General features: G+C 49.7%; 1 protein-coding gene across 2 annotated transcripts in view; it reads left to right on the forward strand.

Moving 5' to 3' along the window:
• Positions 1-23,991, forward strand: part of ACAP1 (ArfGAP with coiled-coil, ankyrin repeat and PH domains 1) — a 268,373-nt gene that overhangs the window by 169,605 nt on the left and 74,777 nt on the right. For both annotated transcript variants that reach the window (XM_069767645.1, XM_069767646.1), the window contains exons 12-16: positions 8,154-8,254; positions 10,312-10,423; positions 10,503-10,684; positions 21,898-21,967; positions 22,276-22,370. In XM_069767645.1, coding sequence (XP_069623746.1) covers positions 8,154-8,254; positions 10,312-10,423; positions 10,503-10,684; positions 21,898-21,967; positions 22,276-22,370 — 560 coding nt within the window. The remainder of the gene's footprint in view (positions 1-8,153; positions 8,255-10,311; positions 10,424-10,502; positions 10,685-21,897; positions 21,968-22,275; positions 22,371-23,991) is intronic.

Genomic DNA, 23,991 nt, shown 5'->3' on the forward strand with positions numbered 1-23,991 from the left:
TGGGGATCAGCTGACGTTACTGAACCCCAATAACAGAGGAGCGACTGTTTACTGTGCACACAGCACTTCCAGGCACCAACTGGCTGTGTTAGAGCCCAGGGTCAGCAGGAGTAGCAGAGGAACAGAGTGTAGGCCGAAGCCTGATTGGAGCAAGTTGAAAGGGAACCTTTAACCCCCCCCCCAAGACATTTGTAGCTGAAAGAGCCATCTTGTGCAGCACTAACGATGCAAAAGGAAAAGGTGGCTCTTTTAATTATGCTCCTTGCAAACACTGAAGTAAACACTAAAAATGTGTCCCCTTATACCGTTCAACCGTCCCGGAGGTGCGAATTTCCTTCGTAATGGGACACAGCACAGCTGTCATTCCTATCCCCTTGGTGCCGTGCGCTGCCTCCTCAGCGTTGTTGTAAGCTGTCACGGAGCCTGCGCTGTTCTGTTAGCCCTTGACCATGCCCAATTAGCGCTGCCTGTCTTCTGACATAATTTGGTGTCAGGCTGTCGGTGCCTGTGCGTCCACGCTGCTCCAGATCCCACCTCGCAGTCTCGTCTAACGTAATCCCACTGCGGGCCTTGGATCCATGGGCATGCACAGTGCATATACTCGACTCTCACTCCCCTCCTTCCCTCTTCTTCAGACTGTGCGGTGTCACGGCCGTGGCATGCTATTAGGGATCAGCTGACGGCGCACAGTCTAAAGAAGGCGGAGGGAAATGAGCGAGAGCCCGAGGGGAAGATATGCACTGCGCATGCCCATGGATCCCAGGCCCGCAGTGTGACTCAATCAGAAGACACTGCGAGGCGGGATCTCGGGCAGCGCGGCCGCACAGGCGCAGCCAGCCTGACACCAAATTATGTCAGAAGACAGGCAGCGCAAATAGGGCATGCCCAAGGGATAACAGAACAGCGCAGGCTCCGTGACAGCTTAAAACAACGCTGAGGAGGCAGCGCATGGCACCAAGGGGGTAGGAATGACGGCTGTGCTGCGTCACATTACGAAGGAAAGTCCCAGCTCCGGGACGGTATAACGGTATCAGTGAACACATTTTATAAGTGTTAAGTTCTGCGTGTGCAAGGAGCTAAACCAAAAGAGCTACCTTTTCCTTGTGCAGCATTACTGCTGCACAAGATGGCTCTTTCAGTAACAAACGACGGGGGGGGGGGGACAGGTTCCCTTACATTTAGGTTGTTGTGCCAGCGTGGCGGGCGCAGGACACATTGCCGGCTACACAGCTGGGGATCAGCTGACGTTACTGAAACCCAATAACACTGGGTCGTATGCTTTTACTGTGCAGCCTGCACTTCTGAGCCGCAACTGGCGGTGTTGGAGCCCAGGAATAGCTGTTCAGGTGGTAGAAAGATGAACACAGCAGGAGACCTGGATGACACCCAATTACTTAATCAGGCAGAGGAGTGGCAAATTCCTGCGAGATCCAGGCCTGGCTCATTTTCAGGAAAGTAAGCCGGTCAACGTTATCGGAGGACAGTCGCATGCGACGGTCTGTTAGTACACCACCTGCGGCACTAAAGACACGTTCCGATAAGACACTAGCCGCAGGGCAAGCCAGCACCTCCAATGCATACTGGCTTAGCTCTGGCCATGTATCCAGCTTAGAGACCCAAAACTTGAACGGGGAAGAGCCGTCTGGGAGTACAGTAAGAGGGCAAGCCATGTAGTCTGTCACCATCTGACGGAACCGTTGCCTCCTGCTGACTGGAGCCGCCGGTGATGGTGTAGACATTTGGGGCGGGCACACAAAAGTGTGCCAGAGTTGTGCCATACTGGGCTTGCCTTGGGCAGAGGCACTGCTTCTGCTCCCTCTTTGGGCAGAGCCTCCCCCACTGCCTCGACGCACTGAGCTGCTTTGTAAAGCACTAGCAGCACTCCTCTCAGTTGGACAGGAGAAGATGATGGAATTCACCAGTGTGTCGTGGTACTCCCGCAATTTACGCTCCCGGGTCAACGCAGGGATGAGGTTTTGGACGTTGTCCCGGTAGCGAGGATCGAGGAGGGTGAACACCCAATAATCAGGCATGTTGAGAATGTGGTCGATGCGGCGGTCGTTTCTCAGGCACTGCAGCATGAAATCCACCATGTGCTGCAGAGTGCCAACTGGCCCAGAAACGCTGTCCCCTGCTTGAGACATGATCTCTGCCCGCTCGTCATCACCCCACCCTCGCTGTACACACTGACCACTGGACAATTGTGTCGCTCCCTCCTCTGGACGGAGCTCTTCCTCCTCCATTGACTCCTCCTCATCCTCCTCACAAATTGGCCCCTGCGTACCCCTTTGTGAGGAACCACGTGGCGCTGACTCTCCAGAACCTGATGGAAAAGGTGACTCCTCATCCTCCACCTCTTCCACAACATCATCCCTTAACCCTTGCAAAGTTTGCTGAAGCAGGCAGATAAGGGGGACAGTCATGCTGACTAGTGCATCATCTGCACTTGCCATCCGCGTGGAATAATCAAAAGGATGCAAAACCTGGCAGACGTCCTTCATAGTGGCCCACTCTGTGGTTGTGAAGTCTGATCGGCGCTGACTGCGACTTCTTTGCGCCTGATGCAGCTGGTACTCCATAACTGCTTGCTGTTGCTCACACAACCGCTCCAACATATGTAACGTGGAATTCCACCGGGTAGGTAGGTCACATATGATGCAGTGTTCCGGAAGGCGGAATCGGCGCTGCAGAGCAGCAATGCGGGATCTGGCCAAGCTGGAACGCCGCAAGTGAGCACACTCTAGGCGGACCTTGTGCAGCAGGGCATCAAGATCCGGATAGTCCCTCAGAAAACTCTGCACAACCAAATTGAGCACATGTGCCAGACATGGGATGTGAGTGAGGTTGCCAAGGGCCAAAGCTGCCACCAGATTTCGGCCATTGTCACACACTACCATGCCTGGCTGGAGATTCGCTGGCAGTAACCACACATCGCTCTCCTGCTTGATGGCATTCCAGAGCTCCTGCGCTGTGTGGCTTCGATGCCCCAATGAAACTAGTTTCAAGACGGCCTGCTGACGTTTGGCCACGGCTGTGCTCATGTCGGTCATAGGTAAACGTTCACGGGTCCATGTGGAGGTGGACTGTGACGGCTCCTGCAGAGTTGATTCTGAGGAACTTGTGTAAGAGGAGGAGTCAATGCGTACAGACTGGATTCCTGCAATCCTTGGAGTGGGCAGGACATGTCCTGCGCCAATCGCACGATCTGTACCTGGCTCAACAACATTAACCCAATGGGCAGTGAGGGAAAGGTATCGCCCCTGTCCATGGTCCATGCTGACTGGTCCACGCATCGGTGGTGAGGTGGACCTTGCTACTGACGGCGTTCAGTAGCGCATGTTTTATGTTTCCCTCAACATGCCTGTGCAGGGCAGGGACAGCTCGCCTGCTGAAGTAAAAGCGGCTGGGCACCTTGTACTGTGGGACTGCCAATGCCATCAAGTCACGGAAGCTGTCAGTCTCCACCAGCCTGAACGAGAGCATTTCCAGGGACAGAAGTTTGGCAATGCCTGCATTCAGAGCCTGTGCTCGGGGGTGGTTGGCCGAGAATGCCTGCCTTTTCTCCCATGCCTGTACTACCGATGGCTGTAGAGTAGACCGGGAGTGTGAGGATGACTGGGAAGGTGGTGCTGTGGGTGGAATTACACTAGGTCTCTGGACAACAGTGCCAGAGGTTCTTCCATGGCGATCCTGGGAGGAAGCCAAACCAGCTGTGTGTGAGCTGGAGGAAGAGGCAACACGAGCTGAAGAGGTGGTAGCTGCCGCTGTTGGTTGGCCTACATCTTCAGTCTGTTTCTGTAACTCCACCGCGTGCCTGGTCCGCACATGTTTCCACATATTTGTGGTATTGAGGTTGCTGACATTTTTCCCTCTTTTTACTTTCTGATAACACAGCTTGCATTTGACAAAACAAATGTCATCTGCAACTGTGTCAAAAAAGGACCAGGCACTGCAAGTCTTGGGAGCGCCCTTTTTGGCTTTGGAAAGAGACAGGCTCCTAACGGGTGCCAAAGTGGAGGCTACAGGCTCCGCAGTCTTCCCCCTCCCTCTCCCTCTTTGGCCCGTTCGGGGAATCTCTTCCTCAGAGCTGCTCCCACCACCTTCCTGTTCCTCACGCCACGATGGGTCAAGGGCCTCATCATCTCCACTACCCTCTGCCACCAACTGCTCCTCCTGGGTAGTCTCGGCAGCACAGTACGCACCAGAAAGCGGCACCTGAGTTTCATCATCAGATGCGTACTGCGCTGTGGTCACCGGAGGCACTGGCCCACCCGGCTTTTCAGAGTCAGAGAGACAAAGCTGTTGGGCATCACTGCACACTGCCTCTTCTTCCATTTCTCCAATGCTGCTTGGCTGGCCCCCTGTTTCCAAGCCAAGAGATTCAGAGAACAGAAGTAGAGACGGCTCCTGTCCTGGGCTCTCTGACTGCCTGGCCAATTTGGCAGGTGGTGAAGAGACAGATGGCTGCTCTCCAGTGGTCTGTGCCTGAGAGGATGTGGCACTAACTGAAGTCGATGCCGGGGCGTTAGCTGCCATCCACCCGACAACGGCTTCAATTTGGTCTTCACGCAGCAGCGGTGCACGGCGCTCTCCGACAAAGCTGCGCATGAAGGACTGTTCCCTGCTGAAACTGAGTGACGACGAGTCACCGGCGCCAGCAGCAGGCACAGAATCACCACGTCCTCTCCCTGCTCCTCTCCCTGCTCCGCGCCCACGCCCACGTGCCTTACTCCCTGCCCTCTTCATCTTGGTTGACAGATAAAGATAAGCAGAAAAGTACTAAGGCCTTAGTGTGCTTATTCCTGAAATGCTCCTCCTAACAGGTGTAAGAAACACTAATGTTGTAAATTGTGGACTAAACTTTATTATTTTTCAAATGTGGCCTACACAAGTGTTAAGTTGTGTTTGGTGAACTTTACTTTTTTTTTTTTTGCAGATCGGGCTACAGAGCTAGTTTAAATCACACGGAGACCGTGCAGACAGCCGTAAACGGCGCTGCAAGGCCCAAAAAACCTCCTCTAGGTTATCCTATTTAGTGTTTTTCTACTATTTAGCTGGAGACGGGTGGAAAGACACTAATAGGGAATTTTTTTTTTTAATTTTAAACAGGCTGCACTATTTGAAAAAAAGGAAATTTTTTTTCAAGGTATGAGGCAGTAACGCACCCTGAGCTGAATCCAACCGGCTATGGCTGCACACAGACTACAGGGCGAGCTGCGCTCACACAGAGACCGTGCAGACAGCCGTAAACGGCGCTGCAAGGCCCAAAAAAACCCCTCTAGGTTATCCTATGTAGTGTTTTTCCACAATTTAGCTGGAGACGGGTGGAAAAACACTAATAGGAATTTTTTTTTTAAAATTTTAAACAGGCTGCACTATTTGAAAAAAAGGAAAAATTTTCTCAAGGTATGAGGCAGTAACGAACCCTGAGCTGAATCCAACCGGCTATGGCTGCACACAGACTACAGGGCGAGCTGCGCTCACACAGAGACCATGCAGACAGCTGTAAACGGCGCTGCAAGGCCCAAAACCCCCCCTCTAGGTTATCCTATGTAGTGTTTTTCCACAATTTAGCTGGAGACGGGTGGAAAAACACTAATAGGAAATTTGAGAAAAAATGTGCAGCAGGCTGCACTATGAGCAAAAAAGGACAACTGTGTGAGGCAGTGTGAACCCCCCCTGAGCTGAATACAACCGGGTATATGGCTGCACACAGACTACAGAGTGAGCTGCACACACACACACACACAGAGACCTTGCAGAACGCTGTTAAAACAGCGCTGCAAGGCAAGAGCAAGGTGAACAGTGAAGAACACACAGCGTTTTGCTAAATTAGCCTTTGGAAAGGAAAATAAAGCAATTAGCTAGCTCAACTGGCCCTCAGTTAGAACACAGCGTCCTGTCCCTAACTGAAATCACAGCAGAGTGAGCGCAAAATGGCGGCAGCGTTTTTTATAGTGCAGAGTGACATCATTTCAGCAGCCAATCACAGCCTTGCCAGTACTTACATGCCCACCATGCTAAACAGGATGTGCCCACACTTCCAATCATTCCTCATTGGCTGCTGCGTTCAGTTTGAATTCTGGGAACTTCCGATTCCGTTATCCGATACGCGGGAAGTATCGGAATTCGGTATCGGAATTCCGATACCGCAAATATCGTCCGATACCCGATACTTGCGGTATTGGAATGCTCAACACTAGTCAGGACTTTCTTTTTCCCACAAATCCCTGATATCACAGGCCGGGAAGGTCACAAGCACCACCCGCTGTGATGTTTGAAGCGAACAGCTTTCTGCTGCCCCCTATCATCCGGACAATTACACGATTGGCCTACGATCAACGGAGAAGGCCGCAGCCTGTTCGCACCACTAGGCCGGCTATCAGAAAATTAATGTTGAGCGTACGGCATATACACCTCCAGATTCCAACACATGGAATATGTGTACAAACCCCGGTAAGTTCGCAGCTAACTCTTAGATAGCCCCAGACTACTCGCCAGAACCACTAATCTGTTTTGGTCGAATGGACACCGTTAAATAGTAGCTTATGGCTTCGAGGCGTAGTTTACAGAGCAGAAGGAACAGAACTATTACATTTTATATTAAATCCAAAGGGAAGCAGTGTTTATGAAAGATATAAAAAAGGTTTTACAAGGGGACAAAACAATACAGCGTAAACAGTTACAGAAAATAAAAGGGATTATCAGGAGAACTTACTACACTGATCGCACAGACGATTCAGTTTAGCCAAAGGAGAGCGCTATGATTTGGCCGTCAAGACGGGGTCCCTCCATACACAGGATATGTACCTCTCTGTACGAACCCTGATCATAATTGGGATCTATCTTTTATCAGATCCTGAGTCCTACCCACACACCCCTCTACGATGCTCAATGTCCCGCTTGTGGGCTGGACTCAACCTTTCATACTTTTAGGAAATCCCAATTTATATAATTACTAGTGACATAAGTACATGTGGGGGTTGCCTGGTAGCTAGGGAACCCCCACATGTAGTTATGCTGGCTAACAGATGTAAATCATTCAGCTGCGGCAAGAAAAACTAAATCTCCGAGCACGAACAAATACTTGGAGGAAATCTCGAGTAACGAGTATATTTGCTCATCACGACTAATAACTCCTCATAGAGCGATCACAGAAGGTCGAGACCGATGTCATCTTTTCTATCGGGATTTTAGCTACGCTTAGAAACCAAACACGGCCAACTACTGGTGGGTATAGGGCCCCCATGGATCTGGGGCCTTTTGATGGGGTTATAATTGAGGAAATATGTGTATGTTTGCCTGTTATCCCAGTGCCGATAATATACGTCTCATTAATATCGGATGGATAGAAATTCCGATAGTCCATATTTTCTCCTGGAGACACAATGTCTGCTCTCATGTACGGTCACAGTGACTATTTGTAAAGGGTGCGAGATCTTCTTTGATCCACTTAGATCCTAATTACCTTTTCCTGTCTCCCTCTCTCTGTGGGTATAAAGAGAATCCTGGACATAAAGGGGGAATCCTCGCATTTTAATGAATCTTCTTCACATAGCTGTGTCACTGCCATTTTCCATAAAGACAGGTGTGATTGCTATCTCCCAGCTCTCCAAGACAAATGGTACATGAAAGACAAAGGAGAAGGGTGGTGGGAGATGAGGGACCTCAAGGATTTGTAATATTTTCTATCACACCGACACCTTTCATACGTCCACAGCCCCTGTTCTCTGCTCTCATGAAACATTGCTGATCGTTAGGTCGTGTCAGGATCTTTGTGCGCTACTAGTGAAATTCAATATTCCTCAGTCAGGTGATGTGATGAGAACACGCAGCTCCATTGGAAGCCATTCCTGGACTGTAAATAAGCTCATATTCCTACTGGTCATACTGGTGGCCGAAGGAGGCGCTGACAACCTTCCACATATGATGGACATGCTGGTTGTCAGCAGTAATAGAGGAGGAGCTGGTGATGTAGCGCGAGGCACGTGGTCTCATGTCTGGTCACATGGCATTACAGCAGTGAGGCTGACACCCTCTCACACCATACGCACGCTCCGTATAGGCAGTGTAGTCAGCATGGAGTCCTCCACACTCTGCCCCTCATTGACTTATATTGTGTATTACGATGGAATGACTGATTCTTCTTCCAGAATGTTCTGACGGTTGTGATTGTTGATCTTCGACTATGTGCTGTGAAGTTGTGTCCTGATGCTGACAGAAGATTCTGCTTTGAAGTTGTGTCCCCATCAAAGTAAGACTACACTACCCTCCATTATATCTCTACATGTACAGGGTCAGGGTCTGCTCCTCACCATTGTATCTCTACATGTACAGGGTCAGGATCTGCTCCTCACCATTGTATCTCTACATGTACAGGGTCAGGGTCTGCTCCTCACCATTATATCTCTACATGTACAGGGTCAGGGGCTGCTCCTCACCATTGTATCTCTACATGTACAGGGTCAGGATCTGCTCCTCACCATTGTATCTCTACATGTACAGGGTCAGGATCTGCTCCTCACCATTGTATCTCTACATGTACAGGGTCAGGATCTGCTCCTCACCATTATATCTCTACATGTACAGGGTCAGGATCTGCTCCTCACCATTGTATCTCTACATGTACAGGGTCAGGATCTGCTCCTCACCATTGTATCTCTACATGTACAGGGTCAGGGACTGCTCCTCCCCATTGTATCTCTACATGTACAGGGTCAGGGTCTGCTCCTCACCATTGTATCTCTACATGTACAGGGTCAGGGACTGCTCCTCACCATTGTATCTCTACATGTACAGGGTCAGGGTCTGCTCCTCACCATTGTATCTCTACATGTACAGGGTCAGGATCTGCTTCTCACTATTGTATCTCTACATGTACAGGGTCAGGGACTGCTCCTCACCATTATATCTCTACATGTACAGGGTCAGGATCTGCTCCTCACCATTGTATCTCTACATGTACAGGGTCAGGGACTGCTCCTCACCATTGTATCTCTACATGTACAGGGTCAGGGACTGCTCCTCACCATTGTAGCTCTACATGTACAGGGTCAGGGTCTGCTCCTCACCATTGTATCTCTACATGTACAGGGTCAGGGTCTGCTCCTCACCATTGTATCTCTACATGTACAGGGTCAGGATCTGCTCCTCACCATTGTATCTCTACATGTACAGGGTCAGGGACTGCTCCTCACCATTGTATCTCTACATGTACAGGGTCAGGGACTGCTCCTCACCATTGTATCTCTACATGTACAGGGTCAGGATCTGCTCCTCACCATTGTATCTCTACATGTACAGGGTCAGGGTCTGCTCCTCACCATTGTATCTCTACATGTACAGGGTCAGGGTCTGCTCCTCACCATTGTATCTCTACATGTACAGGGTCAGGGTCTGCTCCTCACCATTATATCTCTACATGTACAGGGTCAGGGTCTGCTCCTCACCATTGTATCTCTACATGTACAGGGTCAGGGACTGCTCCTCACCATTGTATCTCTACATGTACAGGGTCAAGGTCTGCTCCTCACCATTGTATTTCTACATGTACAGGGTCAGGGACTGCTCCTCATCATTATATCTCTACATGTACAGGGTCAGGATCTGCTCCTCACCATTGTATCTCTACATGTACAGGGTCAGGGACTGCTCCTCACCATTGTATCTCTACATGTACAGGGTCAGGGACTGCTCCTCATCATTATATCTCTACATGTACAGGGTCAGGGACTGCTCCTCACCATTGTATCTCTACATGTACAGGGTCAGGATCTGCTCCTCACCATTGTATCTCTACATGTACAGGGTCAGGGACTGCTCCTCACCATTATATCTCTACATGTACAGGGTCAGGATCTGCTCCTCACCATTGTATCTCTACATGTACAGGGTCAGGGTCTGCTCCTCACCATTGTATCTCTACATGTACAGGGTCAGGGACTGCTCCTCACCATTATATCTCTACATGTACAGGGTCAGGGACTGCTCCTCACCATTGTATCTCTACATGTACAGGGTCAGGATCTGCTCCTCACCATTGTATCTCTACATGTACAGGGTCAGGGTCTGCTCCTCACCATTGTATATCTACATGTACAGGGTCAGGATCTGCTCCTCACCATTGTATCTCTACATGTACAGGGTCAGGGACTGCTCCTCACCATTGTATCTCTACATGTACAGGGTCAGGATCTGCTCCTCACCATTGTATCTCTACATGTGTAGGGTCCGGGTCTCTCGATTCCAGATGACGAGTGATAAAAGAACCATCATGACAGGAGTCTAATATTCAGGGGTCTTCTTCTCTAGGTCATGCATGCTCCAGGCGGAGTCGGAACGCGTCTTGGACTTGTGGGTCAGCGCTGTTCAGAAGAGCATCACTACGGCCTACAGTGAGAAGAGAAGGGACAGCGGGAGCCTGGTGAGTTCTTACTGCAGCCCAGTGATGGAGACATGAACCACTGCTGGTCCGATACATCCTGACTGCCCGCTTTCCCCAGAGGTTGTCCCGCTCACCATCCGAGGCTCCAGCACAAGAGAAGGGCAATGTGATATGTGCCCAGGACACGGTGCTGAGAGTCCCAGGGAACGCCGTGTGCTGTGACTGCCGTGCAGCAGAGCCGGAGTGGACGAGTATCAACCTGGGGGTGACTCTGTGCATCGAGTGCAGTGGGATTCACAGGTAATGACCCTGTGGGGGTCTTCCTCCGACACATGAGAGATACTGAGAGTGTGAGGTAGTGTCGCGGTGCCATCACGGAGTGCGCATGAGGCTGTATACTACATCATATTCTTACATGCAGCTTGTATAAAAAGTCTACACACCTCGGGTAAAATGCCAGGCTTAGTCCTATGTTACAATCCTACCCAGGAGAATCATTTTTCACCTTTAATATTTCTCGTAATTTGTACAAATCTATTGTGAAAGAAACTGAAATCTTTTTAGGGGGGAAATAGAAATAACAAAACTACAATGTGGTTGCATAAGTGTGCACGCCTTCTTATAATCGGGACTGAGTTTGTTCAGGACAGCCAATCACATTATCCCACATGTTACGCTGTAGTCAGCGCTTGTCCGCAGTCATTTACACTGAACCTGATTAGCCCCAAGAAAGTGCCGCTGCTCGCGGAGGATTTCTCTGAAATTTTCTTAGTTGCATTTTATATCAAAAGAAAAACATCCATACCCGGCTAAGTTTTACCAAAACCTCCATCGTGTCGGCCAAAACCATGTGGGGCAAGTGTTCTGAGACTGAGGTGGAACGTTTTGCTGTAATTCCAAAAGATGCAAAGCTGACAATGCGCTCAACAGAAGAACCCCATCCCCACAGTGACGCATGGTGGGGGCAGCAATGTTCTCTGGGGCTGCTGTTCAGCAGCTGGAACTGGAGCTTTAATCAAGGAGGAGGGAATAATGAACAGAACAAATATCAGTCAATTATAAATCTTAAGACCTCTGATAAATATCCGAAGATGAAATCTACCATTCATCAGACAACGACACTAAGCAACATGTAATCACAAAAAAGAAGGCTTCACCAGAAGAAGATGGAAGTTCTGTAATGTAATGTGGTGACATACAGAGGGCGCTGTACACAGGAGATGCCCCCGCAATCTGTGGTGACCTGAAGAGGACGCTGTACACAGGAGATGTCCCCGCAATCTGTGGTGATCTGAAGAGGGCGCTGTACACAGGAGATGTCCCCGCAATCTGTGGTGACCTGAAGAGGACGCTGTACACAGGAGATGCCCCCGCAATCTGTGGTGACCTGAAGAGGACGCTGTACACAGGAGATGCCCCCGCAATCTGTGGTGACCTGAAGAGGACGCTGTACACAGGAGATGTCCCCGCAATCTGTGGTGACCTGAAGAGGGCGCTGTACACAGGAGATGCCCCCGCAATCTGTGGTGACCTGAAGAGGGCGCTGTACACAGGAGATGTCCCCGCAATCTGTGGTGACCTGAAGAGGACGCTGTACACAGGAGATGTCCCCGCAATCTGTGGTGTCCTGAAGAGGCCGCTGTACACAGGAGATGTCCCCGCAATCTGTGGTGACCTGAAGAGGGCGCTGTACACAGGAGATGTCCCCGCAATCTGTGGTGTCTGAAGAGGACGCTGTACACAGGAGATGTCCCCGCAATCTGTGGTGACCTGAATATGGCGCTGTACACAGGAAATGCCCCCGCAATCTGTGGTGACCTGAAGAGGACGCTGTACACAGGAGATGTCCCCGCAATCTGTGGTGACCTGAAGAGGGCGCTGTACACAGGAGATGTTCCGCAATCTGTGGTGACCTGAAGAGGACGCTGTACACAGGAGATGTTCCGCAATCTGTGGTGACCTGAAGAGGACGCTGTACACAGGAGATGTCCCCGCAATCTGTGGTGACCTGAAGAGGGTGCTGTACACAGGAGATGCCCCCGCAATCTGTGGTGATCTGAAGAGGGCGCTGTACACAGGAGATGTCCCCGCAATCTGTGGTGACCTGAAGAGGACGCTGTACACAGGAGATGTCCCCGCAATCTGTGGTGACCTGAAGAGGGCGCTGTACACAGGAGATGTCCCCGCAATCTGTGGTGACCTGAAGAGGACGCTGTACACAGGAGATGCCCCCGCAATCTGTGGTGACCTGAAGAGGACGCTGTACACAGGAGATGCCCCCGCAATCTGTGGTGACCTGAAGAGGACGCTGTACACAGGAGATGTCCCCGCAATCTGTGGTGACCTGAAGAGGGCGCTGTACACAGGAGATGCCCCCGCAATCTGTGGTGACCTGAAGAGGGCGCTGTACACAGGAGATGTCCCCGCAATCTGTGGTGACCTGAAGAGGACGCTGTACACAGGAGATGTCCCCGCAATCTGTGGTGTCCTGAAGAGGCCGCTGTACACAGGAGATGTCCCCGCAATCTGTGGTGACCTGAAGAGGGCGCTGTACACAGGAGATGTCCCCGCAATCTGTGGTGTCTGAAGAGGGCGCTGTACACAGGAGATGTCCCCGCAATCTGTGGTGACCTGAATATGGCGCTGTACACAGGAAATGCCCCCGCAATCTGTGGTGACCTGAAGAGGACGCTGTACACAGGAGATGTCCCCGCAATCTGTGGTGACCTGAAGAGGGCGCTGTACACAGGAGATGTTCCGCAATCTGTGGTGACCTGAAAAGGACGCTGTACACAGGAGATGTTCCGCAATCTGTGGTGACCTGAAGAGGACGCTGTACACAGGAGATGTCCCCGCAATCTGTGGTGACCTGAAGAGGGTGCTGTACACAGGAGATGCCCCCGCAATCTGTGGTGATCTGAAGAGGGCGCTGTACACAGGAGATGTCCCCGCAATCTGTGGTGACCTGAAGAGGACGCTGTACACAGGAGATGTCCCCGCAATCTGTGGTGACCTGAAGAGGGCGCTGTACACAGGAGATGTCCCCGCAATCTGTGGTGACCTGAAGAGGGTGCTGTACACAGGAGATGTCCCCGCAATCTGTGGTGACCTGAAGAGGACGCTGTACACAGGAGATGTCCCCGCAATCTGTGGTGATCTGAAGAGGACGCTGTACACAGGAGATGTCCCCGCAATCTGTGGTGACCTGAAGAGGACGCTGTACACAGGAGATGTCCCCGCAATCTGTGGTGACCTGAAGAGGACGCTGTACACAGGAGATGCCCCCGCAATCTGTGGTGACCTGAAGAGGGCGCTGTACACAGGAGATGTTCCGCAATCTGTGGTGACCTGAAGAGGACGCTGTACACAGGAGATGTCCCCGCAATCTGTGGTGACCTGAAGAGGGCGCTGTACACAGGAGATGTCCCCGCAATCTGTGGTGACCTGAAGAGGACGCTGTACACAGGAGATGTCCCCGCAATCTGTGGTGACCTGAAGAGGACGCTGTACACAGGAGATGTCTGTTGTGAATTCTGTGGCTGAGTTCACTTCTGTGGTCACAAGTGGTATTGCAGTCTCTGGGCTTCCTCCCTCAGGTGTTTTGGTGAGCTCGTTGGCTGCCTTGCTATTTAGCTCCACCTGAGTCTGTCTTCCTTGCTCCTTGTCAATGTTCCAGTGTTGGATCTGAGCTACTGCATCTTTCCTTGGGCCTGCTGCTCTGCTAGATAAGTGCTTCTAGTTTGTTTTCTGTTTTTTTCTGTCCAGCTTGCTATTGTCTTTTGCTGGAAGCTCTGAGAAGCAGAGGGGTGCACCGCCGTGCTGTTAGTTCGGCACGGTGGGTCTTTTTGCCCCTTTGCGTGGTTTTCGTTTTAGGGTTTTTTGTAGACTGCATAGTTCTCTTTGCTATCCTCGCTCTGTCTAGAATATCGGGCCTCACTTTGCTGAATCTATTTCATTCCTACGTTTGTCTTTTCATCTTGCTAACAGTCATTATATGTGGGGGGCTGCCTATTCCTTTGGGGTATTTCTCTGAGGTAAGTCAGGCTTGTATTTCTATCTTCAGGCTAGTCAGCTCCTCAGGCAGTGCCGAGTTGCATAGGTAGTGATAGGCGCAATCCACTGCTGCTTATAGTTGTGTGAGGATAGATCAGGTACTGCAGTCTACAGAGATTCCACGTCTCAGAGCTCGTCCTATTGTTTTTGGTTATTGCCAGATCTCTGCATGTGCGCTGATTACTGCACGCTGTGTTGCCTGATTGCCAGCCATAACAGTACAAGGAGCCACACCAATGATTCCCAATAGAGGGAAAAAAGAAATCCTGACATCATTTTTTTTTCTTAGCTCTGTCTTCAGTCTTTTTTTTCCCCTAGACATTAGAGTGCTTCAGGACACAGCTGTGGACATGGATATTCAGGCTCTGTGCTCCTCAATGGATAATCTCGTAAATGTACAAAAGATTCAAGATACTATTGATCAGAAATCGATGCTAGAACCAAGAATTCCGATTCCTGATTTGTTTTTTGGTGACAGAACTAAGTTCCTGAGCTTCAGAAATAATTGTAAGCTATTTTTGGCCTTGAAACCTCATTCTTCTGGTAATCCTATTCAACAGGTTTTGATTATTATTTCTTTTTTGCGCGGCGACCCACAGGACTGGGCGTTTTCTCTTGCACCAGGAGATTCTGCATTGAGTAATGTTGATGCATTTTTCCTGGCGCTCGGATTGCTTTACGATGAGCCTAATTCAGTGGATCAGGCTGAGAAAAATCTGCTGGCTTTATGCCAGGGTCAGGATGATGTAGAAGTATATTGTCAGAAATTTAGGAAATGGTCAGTACTCACTCTGTGGAATGAATCTGCACTAGCGGCTTTGTTCAGAAAGGGTCTCTCTGAAGCTCTTAAGGATGTAATGGTGGGATTTCCTATGCCTGCTGGTTTGAATGAGTCTATGTCCTTGGCCATTCAGATCGGTCGTCGCTTGCGCGAGCGTAAATCTGTGCACCATCTGGCGGTATTGTCTGAGAGTAAGCCTGAGCCTATGCAGTGCGACAGGACTATGACTAAAGTAGAACGGCAAGAACACAGACGTCTGAACAGACTGTGTTTCTATTGTGGTGATTCTACTCATGCTATTTCTAATTGTCCTAAACGCACTAGGCGGTTCGATAGCTCTGCCGTTATTGGTACTGTACAGTCCAAATTCCTTTTGTCCATTACCTTAATGTGCTCTTTGTCATCGTATTCTGTCATGGCGTTTGTGGATTCAGGCGCTGCCCTGAATCTGATGGATTTGGATTATGCTAAACGTTGTGGATTTTTCTTGGAGCCTTTGCGGTGTCCTATTCCGTTGAGAGGAATTGATGCTACACCTTTGGCCAAGAATAAGCCTCAGTACTGGGCCCAGCTGACCATGTGCATGGCTCCTGCACATCAGGAAGTTATTCGCTTTCTGGTACTGCATAATTTGCATGATGTGGTCGTGTTGGGGTTGCCATGGCTACAAACCCATAATCCAGTATTGGATTGGAACTCTATGTCGGTAACCAGCTGGGGTTGTCAGGGAGTACATGGTGATGTTCCATTTTTGTCTATTTCGTCATCCATTCCTTCTGACATCCCAGAGTTCTTGTCGGACTTTCAGGATGTATTTGAAGAGTCCAAGTCTGATGCCCTACCTCCGCATAGGAATTGTGATTGTGCTATCGATTTGATTCCTGGTAGTAAATTCCCTAAGGGTCGTTTATTTAATTTGTCCGTACCTGAACACACCGCTATGCGCAGTTATGTGAAGGAGTCCCTGGAGAAGGGACATATTCGCCCATCGTCGTCACCATTGGGAGCAGGGTTCTTTTTTGTAGCCAAGAAGGATGGTTCGCTAAGACCGTGTATTGATTACCGCCTTCTTAATAAGATCACTGTTAAGTTTCAGTATCCCTTGCCATTGATTTCTGACTTGTTTGCTCGGATTAAGGGGGCTAGTTGGTTTACTAAGATTGATCTTCGTGGTGCGTATAATTTGGTTAGAATTAGGCAGGGAGATGAATGGAAAACGGCATTTAATACGCCCGAGGGTCATTTTGAGTATCTGGTGATGCCGTTCGGACTTGCCAATGCTCCATCTGTTTTTCAGTCTTTTATGCATGACGTTTTCCGTGAGTATCTGGATAAATTCTTGATTGTTTACTTGGATGACATTTTGATCTTCTCAGATGATTGGGAGTCTCATGTGAAGCAAGTCAGAATGGTTTTCCAGGTACTGCGTGCTAATTCCTTGTTCGTGAAGGGATCAAAGTGTCTCTTCGGTGTGCAGAAAGTTTCATTTTTGGGGTTCATCTTTTCCCCTTCTACTATCGAGATGGATCCGGTTAAGGTTCAGGCCATCCAGGATTGGACTCAGCCGACATCTCTAAAAAGTCTGCAGAAATTCCTGGGCTTTGCTAATTTTTATCGTCGCTTCATCTGTAATTTTTCTAGCATTGCCAGACCATTGACCGATTTGACCAAGAAGGGTGCTGATTTGGTTAATTGGTCTTCTGCTGCCGTGGAAGCTTTTCAGGAGTTGAAGCGTCGTTTTTGCTGTGCCCCTGTGTTGTGTCAACCTGATGTTTCTCTTCCGTTCCAGGTCGAGGTTGATGCTTCTGAGATTGGTGCAGGGGCGGTTTTGTCACAGAGAGGTTCTGGTTGCTCAGTGTTCAAACCATGTGCTTTCTTTTCCAGGAAATTTTCTGCTGCTGAGCGTAATTATGATGTGGGCAACCGAGAGTTGCTGGCCATGAAGTGGGCATTCGAGGAGTGGCGTCATTGGCTTGAGGGTGCTAAGCATCGCGTGGTGGTATTGACTGATCATAAGAACTTGACTTATCTCGAGTCTGCCAAGCGCTTGAATCCTAGACAGGCCCGTTGGTCGTTATTTTTTGCTCGTTTTGATTTTGTGATTTCATACCTTCCGGGCTCTAAAAATGTGAAGGCGGATGCTCTGTCTAGGAGTTTTGTGCCCGACTCTCCGGGGTTATCTGAGCCGGCGAGTATCCTCAAGGAAGGAGTCATTGTGTCTGCCATCTCCCCTGATTTGCGGAGAGTGTTGCAGAAATTTCAGGCTAATAAACCTGATCGTTGTCCGGCCGAGAAACTGTTCGTCCCTGATAGGTGGACTAGTAAAGTTATCTCTGAACTTCATTGTTCGGTGCTGGCCGGTCATCCAGGAATCTTTGGTACCAGGGAGTTGGTTGCTAGATCCTTCTGGTGGCCATCTCTGTCACGGGATGTGCGTGCTTTTGTGCAGTCCTGTGGAATTTGTGCTAGGGCTAAGCCCTGCTGTTCACGTGCCAGTGGGTTGCTTTTGCCCTTGCCGGTCCCGAAGAGGCCTTGGACACATATTTCGATGGATTTCATTTCTGACCTTCCCGTTTCTCAAAAAATGTCGGTCATTTGGGTGGTCTGTGATCGCTTTTCTAAAATGGTCCATCTGGTGCCCTTGGTTAAATTGCCTTCCTCCTCTGATTTGGTGCCTTTGTTCTTCCAGCATGTGGTTCGTTTACATGGCATTCCTGAGAATATTGTTTCTGACAGAGGTTCCCAGTTTGTCTCGAGGTTCTGGCGAGCCTTTTGTGGTAGGATGGGCATTGACCTATCTTTCTCCTCGGCCTTCCATCCTCAGACTAATGGCCAGACCGAACGAACCAATCAGACCTTGGAAACATATCTGAGATGTTTTGTTTCCGCTGACCAGGATGATTGGGTGTCATTTTTGCCGTTGGCTGAGTTCGCCCTTAATAATCGGGCCAGCTCGGCTACCTTGGTCTCTCCATTTTTCTGCAATTCTGGGTTCCATCCTCGTTTCTCTTCAGGACAGGTTGAGTCTTCGGACTGTCCTGGTGTGGATTCTGTAGTGGACAGGTTGCAGCAGATCTGGACTCAGGTAGTGGACAATTTGACCTTGTCCCAGGAGAAGGCTCAGCTTTTCGCTAATCGCAGACGCCGTGTGGGACCCCGACTTCGTGTTGGGGATTTGGTTTGGTTATCTTCTCGTCATATTCCTATGAAGGTTTCCTCTCCTAAATTTAAACCTCGTTTTATTGGTCCGTATAGGATTTCTGAGATTCTCAATCCGGTGTCGTTTCGCCTGACCCTCCCAGACTCCTTTTCCATACATAATGTATTCCATAGGTCGTTGTTGAGGATATACGTGGCACCTATGGTTCCATCTGTGGAGCCTCCTGCCCCTGTTTTGGTGGAGGGGGAATTGGAGTATATTGTGGAGAAGATTTTGGATTCTCGTGTCTCTAGACGGAAACTCCAGTATCTGGTCAAATGGAAGGGTTATGCTCAGGAAGATAATTCCTGGGTTTTTGCCTCTGATGTCCATGCCCCAGATCTTGTTCGTGCCTTTCATGTGGCTCATCCTGGTCGGCCTGGGGGTTCTGGTGAGGGTTCGGTGACCCCTCCTCAAGGGGGGGGGTACTGTTGTGAATTCTGTGGCTGAGTTCACTTCTGTGGTCACAAGTGGTATTGCAGTCTCTGGGCTTCCTCCCTCAGGTGTTTTGGTGAGCTCGTTGGCTGCCTTGCTATTTAGCTCCACCTGAGTCTGTCTTCCTTGCTCCTTGTCAATGTTCCAGTGTTGGATCTGAGCTACTGCATCTTTCCTTGGGCCTGCTGCTCTGCTAGATAAGTGCTTCTAGTTTGTTTTCTGTTTTTTTCTGTCCAGCTTGCTATTGTCTTTTGCTGGAAGCTCTGAGAAGCAGAGGGGTGCACCGCCGTGCTGTTAGTTCGGCACGGTGGGTCTTTTTGCCCCTTTGCGTGGTTTTCGTTTTAGGGTTTTTTGTAGACTGCATAGTTCTCTTTGCTATCCTCGCTCTGTCTAGAATATCGGGCCTCACTTTGCTGAATCTATTTCATTCCTACGTTTGTCTTTTCATCTTGCTAACAGTCATTATATGTGGGGGGCTGCCTATTCCTTTGGGGTATTTCTCTGAGGTAAGTCAGGCTTGTATTTCTATCTTCAGGCTAGTCAGCTCCTCAGGCAGTGCCGAGTTGCATAGGTAGTGATAGGCGCAATCCACAGCTGCTTATAGTTGTGTGAGGATAGATCAGGTACTGCAGTCTACAGAGATTCCACGTCTCAGAGCTCGTCCTATTGTTTTTGGTTATTGCCAGATCTCTGTATGTGCGCTGATTACTGCACGCTGTGTTGCCTGATTGCCAGCCATAACAGATGTCCCCGCAATCTGAGGTGATCTGAAGAGGACGCTGTACACAGGAGATGTCCCCGCAATCTGTGGTGACCTGAAGAGGACGCTGTACACAGGAGATGTCCCTGCAATCTGTGGTGACCTGAAGAGGACGCTGTACACAGGAGATGTCCCCGCAATCTGTGGTGACCTGAAGAGGACGCTGTACACAGGAGATGCCCCCGCAATCTGTGGTGACCTGAAGAGGGCGCTGTACACAGGAGATGTCCCCGCAATCTGTGGTGATCTGAAGAGGGCGCCGTACACAGGAGATGTCCCGCAATCTGTGGTGACCTGAAGAGGACGCTGAAGACAGGAGATGTCCCCGCAATCTGTGGTGACCTGAAGAGGACGCTGTACACAGGAGATGCCCCCGCAATCTGTGGTGACCTGAAGAGGACGCTGTACACAGGAGATGTCCCGCAATCTGTGGTGACCTGAAGAGGACGCTGTACACAGGAGATGTCCCCGCAATCTGAGGTGATCTGAAGAGGACGCTGTACACAGGAGATGTCCCCGCAATCTGTGGTGACCTGAAGAGGACGCTGTACACAGGAGATGTCCCCGCAATCTGTGGTGACCTGAAGAGGACGCTGTACACAGGAAATGTCCCCGCAATCTGTGGTGACCTGAAGAGGGCGCTGTACACAGGAGATGTCCCCGCAATCTGTGGTGACCTGAAGAGGACGCTGAAGACAGGAGATGTCCCCGCAATCTGTGGTGACCTGAAGAGGACGCTGTACACAGGAGATGTCCCCGCAATCTGTGGTGACCTGAAGAGGACGCTGTACACAGGAGATGTCCCCGCAATCTGTGGTGACCTGAAGAGGACGCTGTACACAGGAGATGTCCCCGCAATCTGTGGTGACCTGAAGAGGGTGCTGTACACAGGAGATGCCCCCGCAACCTGTGGTGACCTGAAGAGGACGCTGTACACAGGAGATGTCCCCGCAATCTGTGGTGACCTGAAGAGGACGCTGTACACAGGAGATGTCCCCGCAATCTGTGGTGACCTGAAGAGGACGCTGTACACAGGAGATGTCCCCGCAATCTGTGGTGACCTGAAGAGGGTGCTGTACACAGGAGATGTCCCCGCAATCTGTGGTGACCTGAAGAGGACGCTGTACACAGGAGATGTCCCCGCAATCTGTGGTGACCTGAAGAGGACGCTGTACACAGGAGATGTCCCCGCAATCTGACAGAAGTGGGGATGCTGCAAGGGACAGCTGGCAAAGATCTCCAATTTTAGATGCGCCGTGCTCATAGACAACCGACCTAAAAAACATTGAACGCTGGCAACAATTCACAGGGGACGGCACATCGTATTAGTGTAGGGTGTGCAGATTTATGCAATCACATTATTTTACTGCTTTTTTTTTTTTCTTTTACCACCTGTAAAAAATTTCAGTTAATTTGTACAATTCATTGAGAAATTATGGCGACATTAGAGATGGAAAAAGTTCTGCAATGAGTCTTGTTAGGAATTTTAACTGGGGTGTGTAGGCACCTACAGACACAGACCCTGCACTTTCATGTCACGTACCCCCTGCCATGTACTTTCACGTAGCATACCCCCTGCCATGTACTTTCATGTAGCATACCCCCTGCCATGTACTCTCACGTAGCATACCCCCTGCCATGTACTTTCATGTAGCATACCCCCAGGTGTGCACTTTCATGTCACGTACCCCCTGCCATGTACTTTCATGTAGCATACCCCCTGCCATGCACTTTCATGTAGCATACCCCCTGCCATGTACTTTCATGTAGCATTCCCCCTGCCATGTACTTTCACGTAGCATACCCCCTACCATGTACTTTCATGTAGCATACCCCCTGCCATGTACTTTCACGTAGCATACCCCCTGCCATGTACCTTCATGTAGCATACCCCCTGCCATGTACTTTTATGTAGCATACCCCCTGCCATGTACCTTCATGTAGCATACCCCCTGCCATGTACTTTCATGTAGCATACCCCCTGCCATGTACTTTCATGTAGCATTCCCCCTGCCATGCACTTTCATGTAGCATACCCCCTGCCGTGCACTTTCATGTAGCATACCCCCTGCCGTGTACTTTCATGTAGCATACCCCCTGCCGTGCACTTTCATGTAGCATACCCCCAGGTGTGCACTTTCATGTAGCATACCCCCTGCCGTGCACTTTCATGTAGCATACCCCTTGCCATGTCCTCCATACACTACACGTCCATGATCATGGTAGAACATAGGGTGGGTCAGGAGCCGTCATTCTCTTCACTGTGTCTGCTCCTCTCCATGTAGAAGCCTGGGAGTCCATTTCTCCAAAGTCCGCTCGCTCACTCTGGATTCGTGGGAACCCGAGCTGGTAAAGGTGAGAATATTTTGTGAAGAAGGGTCTTTATTTTGGGGTGGTGGATTGTGGTGGGACACTGATAGACATGGCGTATCTGGAGGAACATCCGTGTTTGTGTGGAGTAGGTGGGTTTGGCCATAGGGCCACCTCTGGGGCACGGTACTGTGCGATCTGGGCTGATCCTGACTATTGCTGGACAATCTGCGCCCTCAGTGGTGCTGGTCATTGGCTCCGATCTGGAGAATCGACCACATCATATGGGATCCACGGCTCGGTCCCACGCCGCTGCACACCCGTAACATGGAGACCGTCTTCTTTGTTTGTAGCTGATGTGTGAGCTGGGAAACGCTACGATCAATGGAATCTATGAGGCTCGGATAGAAGAAATGAACATCAAGAAGCCGACGTCCTCCAGCACACGGTGGGTGTCCTGAGAATGCCGCCTCCGGCTGTAGACCCTCTCAGATCGCGATGTTACCGGACACCATCGTTGTGTGAGTCAGGAGTTAGGCCGGGATCACGCATGCGAGAAATACGCCCGAGTCTCGTATGGTAATAATAATAATAATAATACCCGGCATTGCCGCCGTCACCCAGGAGCGGAGCGTCGGCCGCATAGCAATACATGGAGCCGCTCCTGGGTGACGGTGGCAATGCCGGGTATTATTATTATTATTATTATTATTACCATGCGAGACTCGTGCGTAGTTCTCGCATGTGTGATCCCGACCTTAAAGTCACATGGATCGGATTTACGTCCCTTTTAGGCTGCCGTCACACTATCAGTATTTGGTCAGTATTTTACATCAGTATTTGTAGCCAAAACCAGGAGTGGAACAATTAGAGGAAAAGTATAATAGAAACATGTGCACCACTTCTGCATTTATCACCCACTGCTGGGTTTGGCTACAAATACTGATAGTGTGACGGCAGCCTCATACCATTAAAACACAATATTAGTAAAATTGTAATTTTTACACGGATCAATGGGGCATTTACACTCGTACCTTCTGTCCTTTTCAGGAAGTTTCTGATCACTGTCAGCATTACACTAATTGATAACACCTCTATATACAGCTGATAACACAGGATCCACCATTCACAATAGGTGATGTCACAGCTCACCTCCTCCTCCTGTACAATGACTGATAACACCTCTATATACAGCTGATAACACAGTGTCGGGGTCGTCACGACAATACCCTTCATCCACCAGTCATTCCAAATCAGATAAAGAGCATTGGTACCGGAGTGAAGGATGAGTCAGACAAAATGCTGGTTCAAACTCATTGCATGCTCGTACTTCCACACATAGTGGGAACGTCACAGCAACTGAACTTTATTTCCTGATACACAACATTATATGATCTATTGGGGGAAGGTGTGCAGAGGGCGGGGATAGGCAGGGTTTAAGCAATGTATCTAGTATTCAGTCCTCCTGGTTGGTCTGACGTCATCTGATGAATCTTCCTTCCTCCACATCACTTTGTTTCCATTTCTCCAGAAACGATACTTTAGCTTCAGAAACGAAAGTAGATTCTTGGCAAGAACAAAAACTAAAGCAAAGGTGAATACTGGCAGCCATCTTAAATACAATTACATATGCATTAGCAAGCATGAAGGAAAAACTTATTGTTTCACAGCATAAGAATATATAAAAGTACAAAAGTGTATAAAGACATATATTTTCACCTTGACAATCCCCCCTAAACACTAAGTTTTTCCCTAAAAAGAAATCCTTCGAGACTGTCCATGTGATGGGGAAAGGGGAGGTGGATTTCTTCATCCAGACACCTCAGAAGCTCTCCCCTTGTGAGAGGCCTCCAGGCAGCTGAACCCTTCACTAGCTTCACATGGAGTTCTCCTGCTGTCCCTAAACTAAATCTCTTAGCATCATCTGAGAATAAAGGGTATTGTCTATCTTCTTGAGGGGGACGTACTTAGGGATCTCCCCTGGATCAGTGCCATTGTACTCTAGTGGGTCTACTTCTTGGTTGATGAAGGTTCCAGTCGGAGTTGCTTCAGCGATAACCTTTTTATAC

Source organism: Ranitomeya imitator, chromosome 4, assembly GCF_032444005.1.
Source record: "Ranitomeya imitator isolate aRanImi1 chromosome 4, aRanImi1.pri, whole genome shotgun sequence".
Lineage (NCBI taxonomy): Eukaryota > Metazoa > Chordata > Amphibia > Anura > Dendrobatidae > Ranitomeya > Ranitomeya imitator.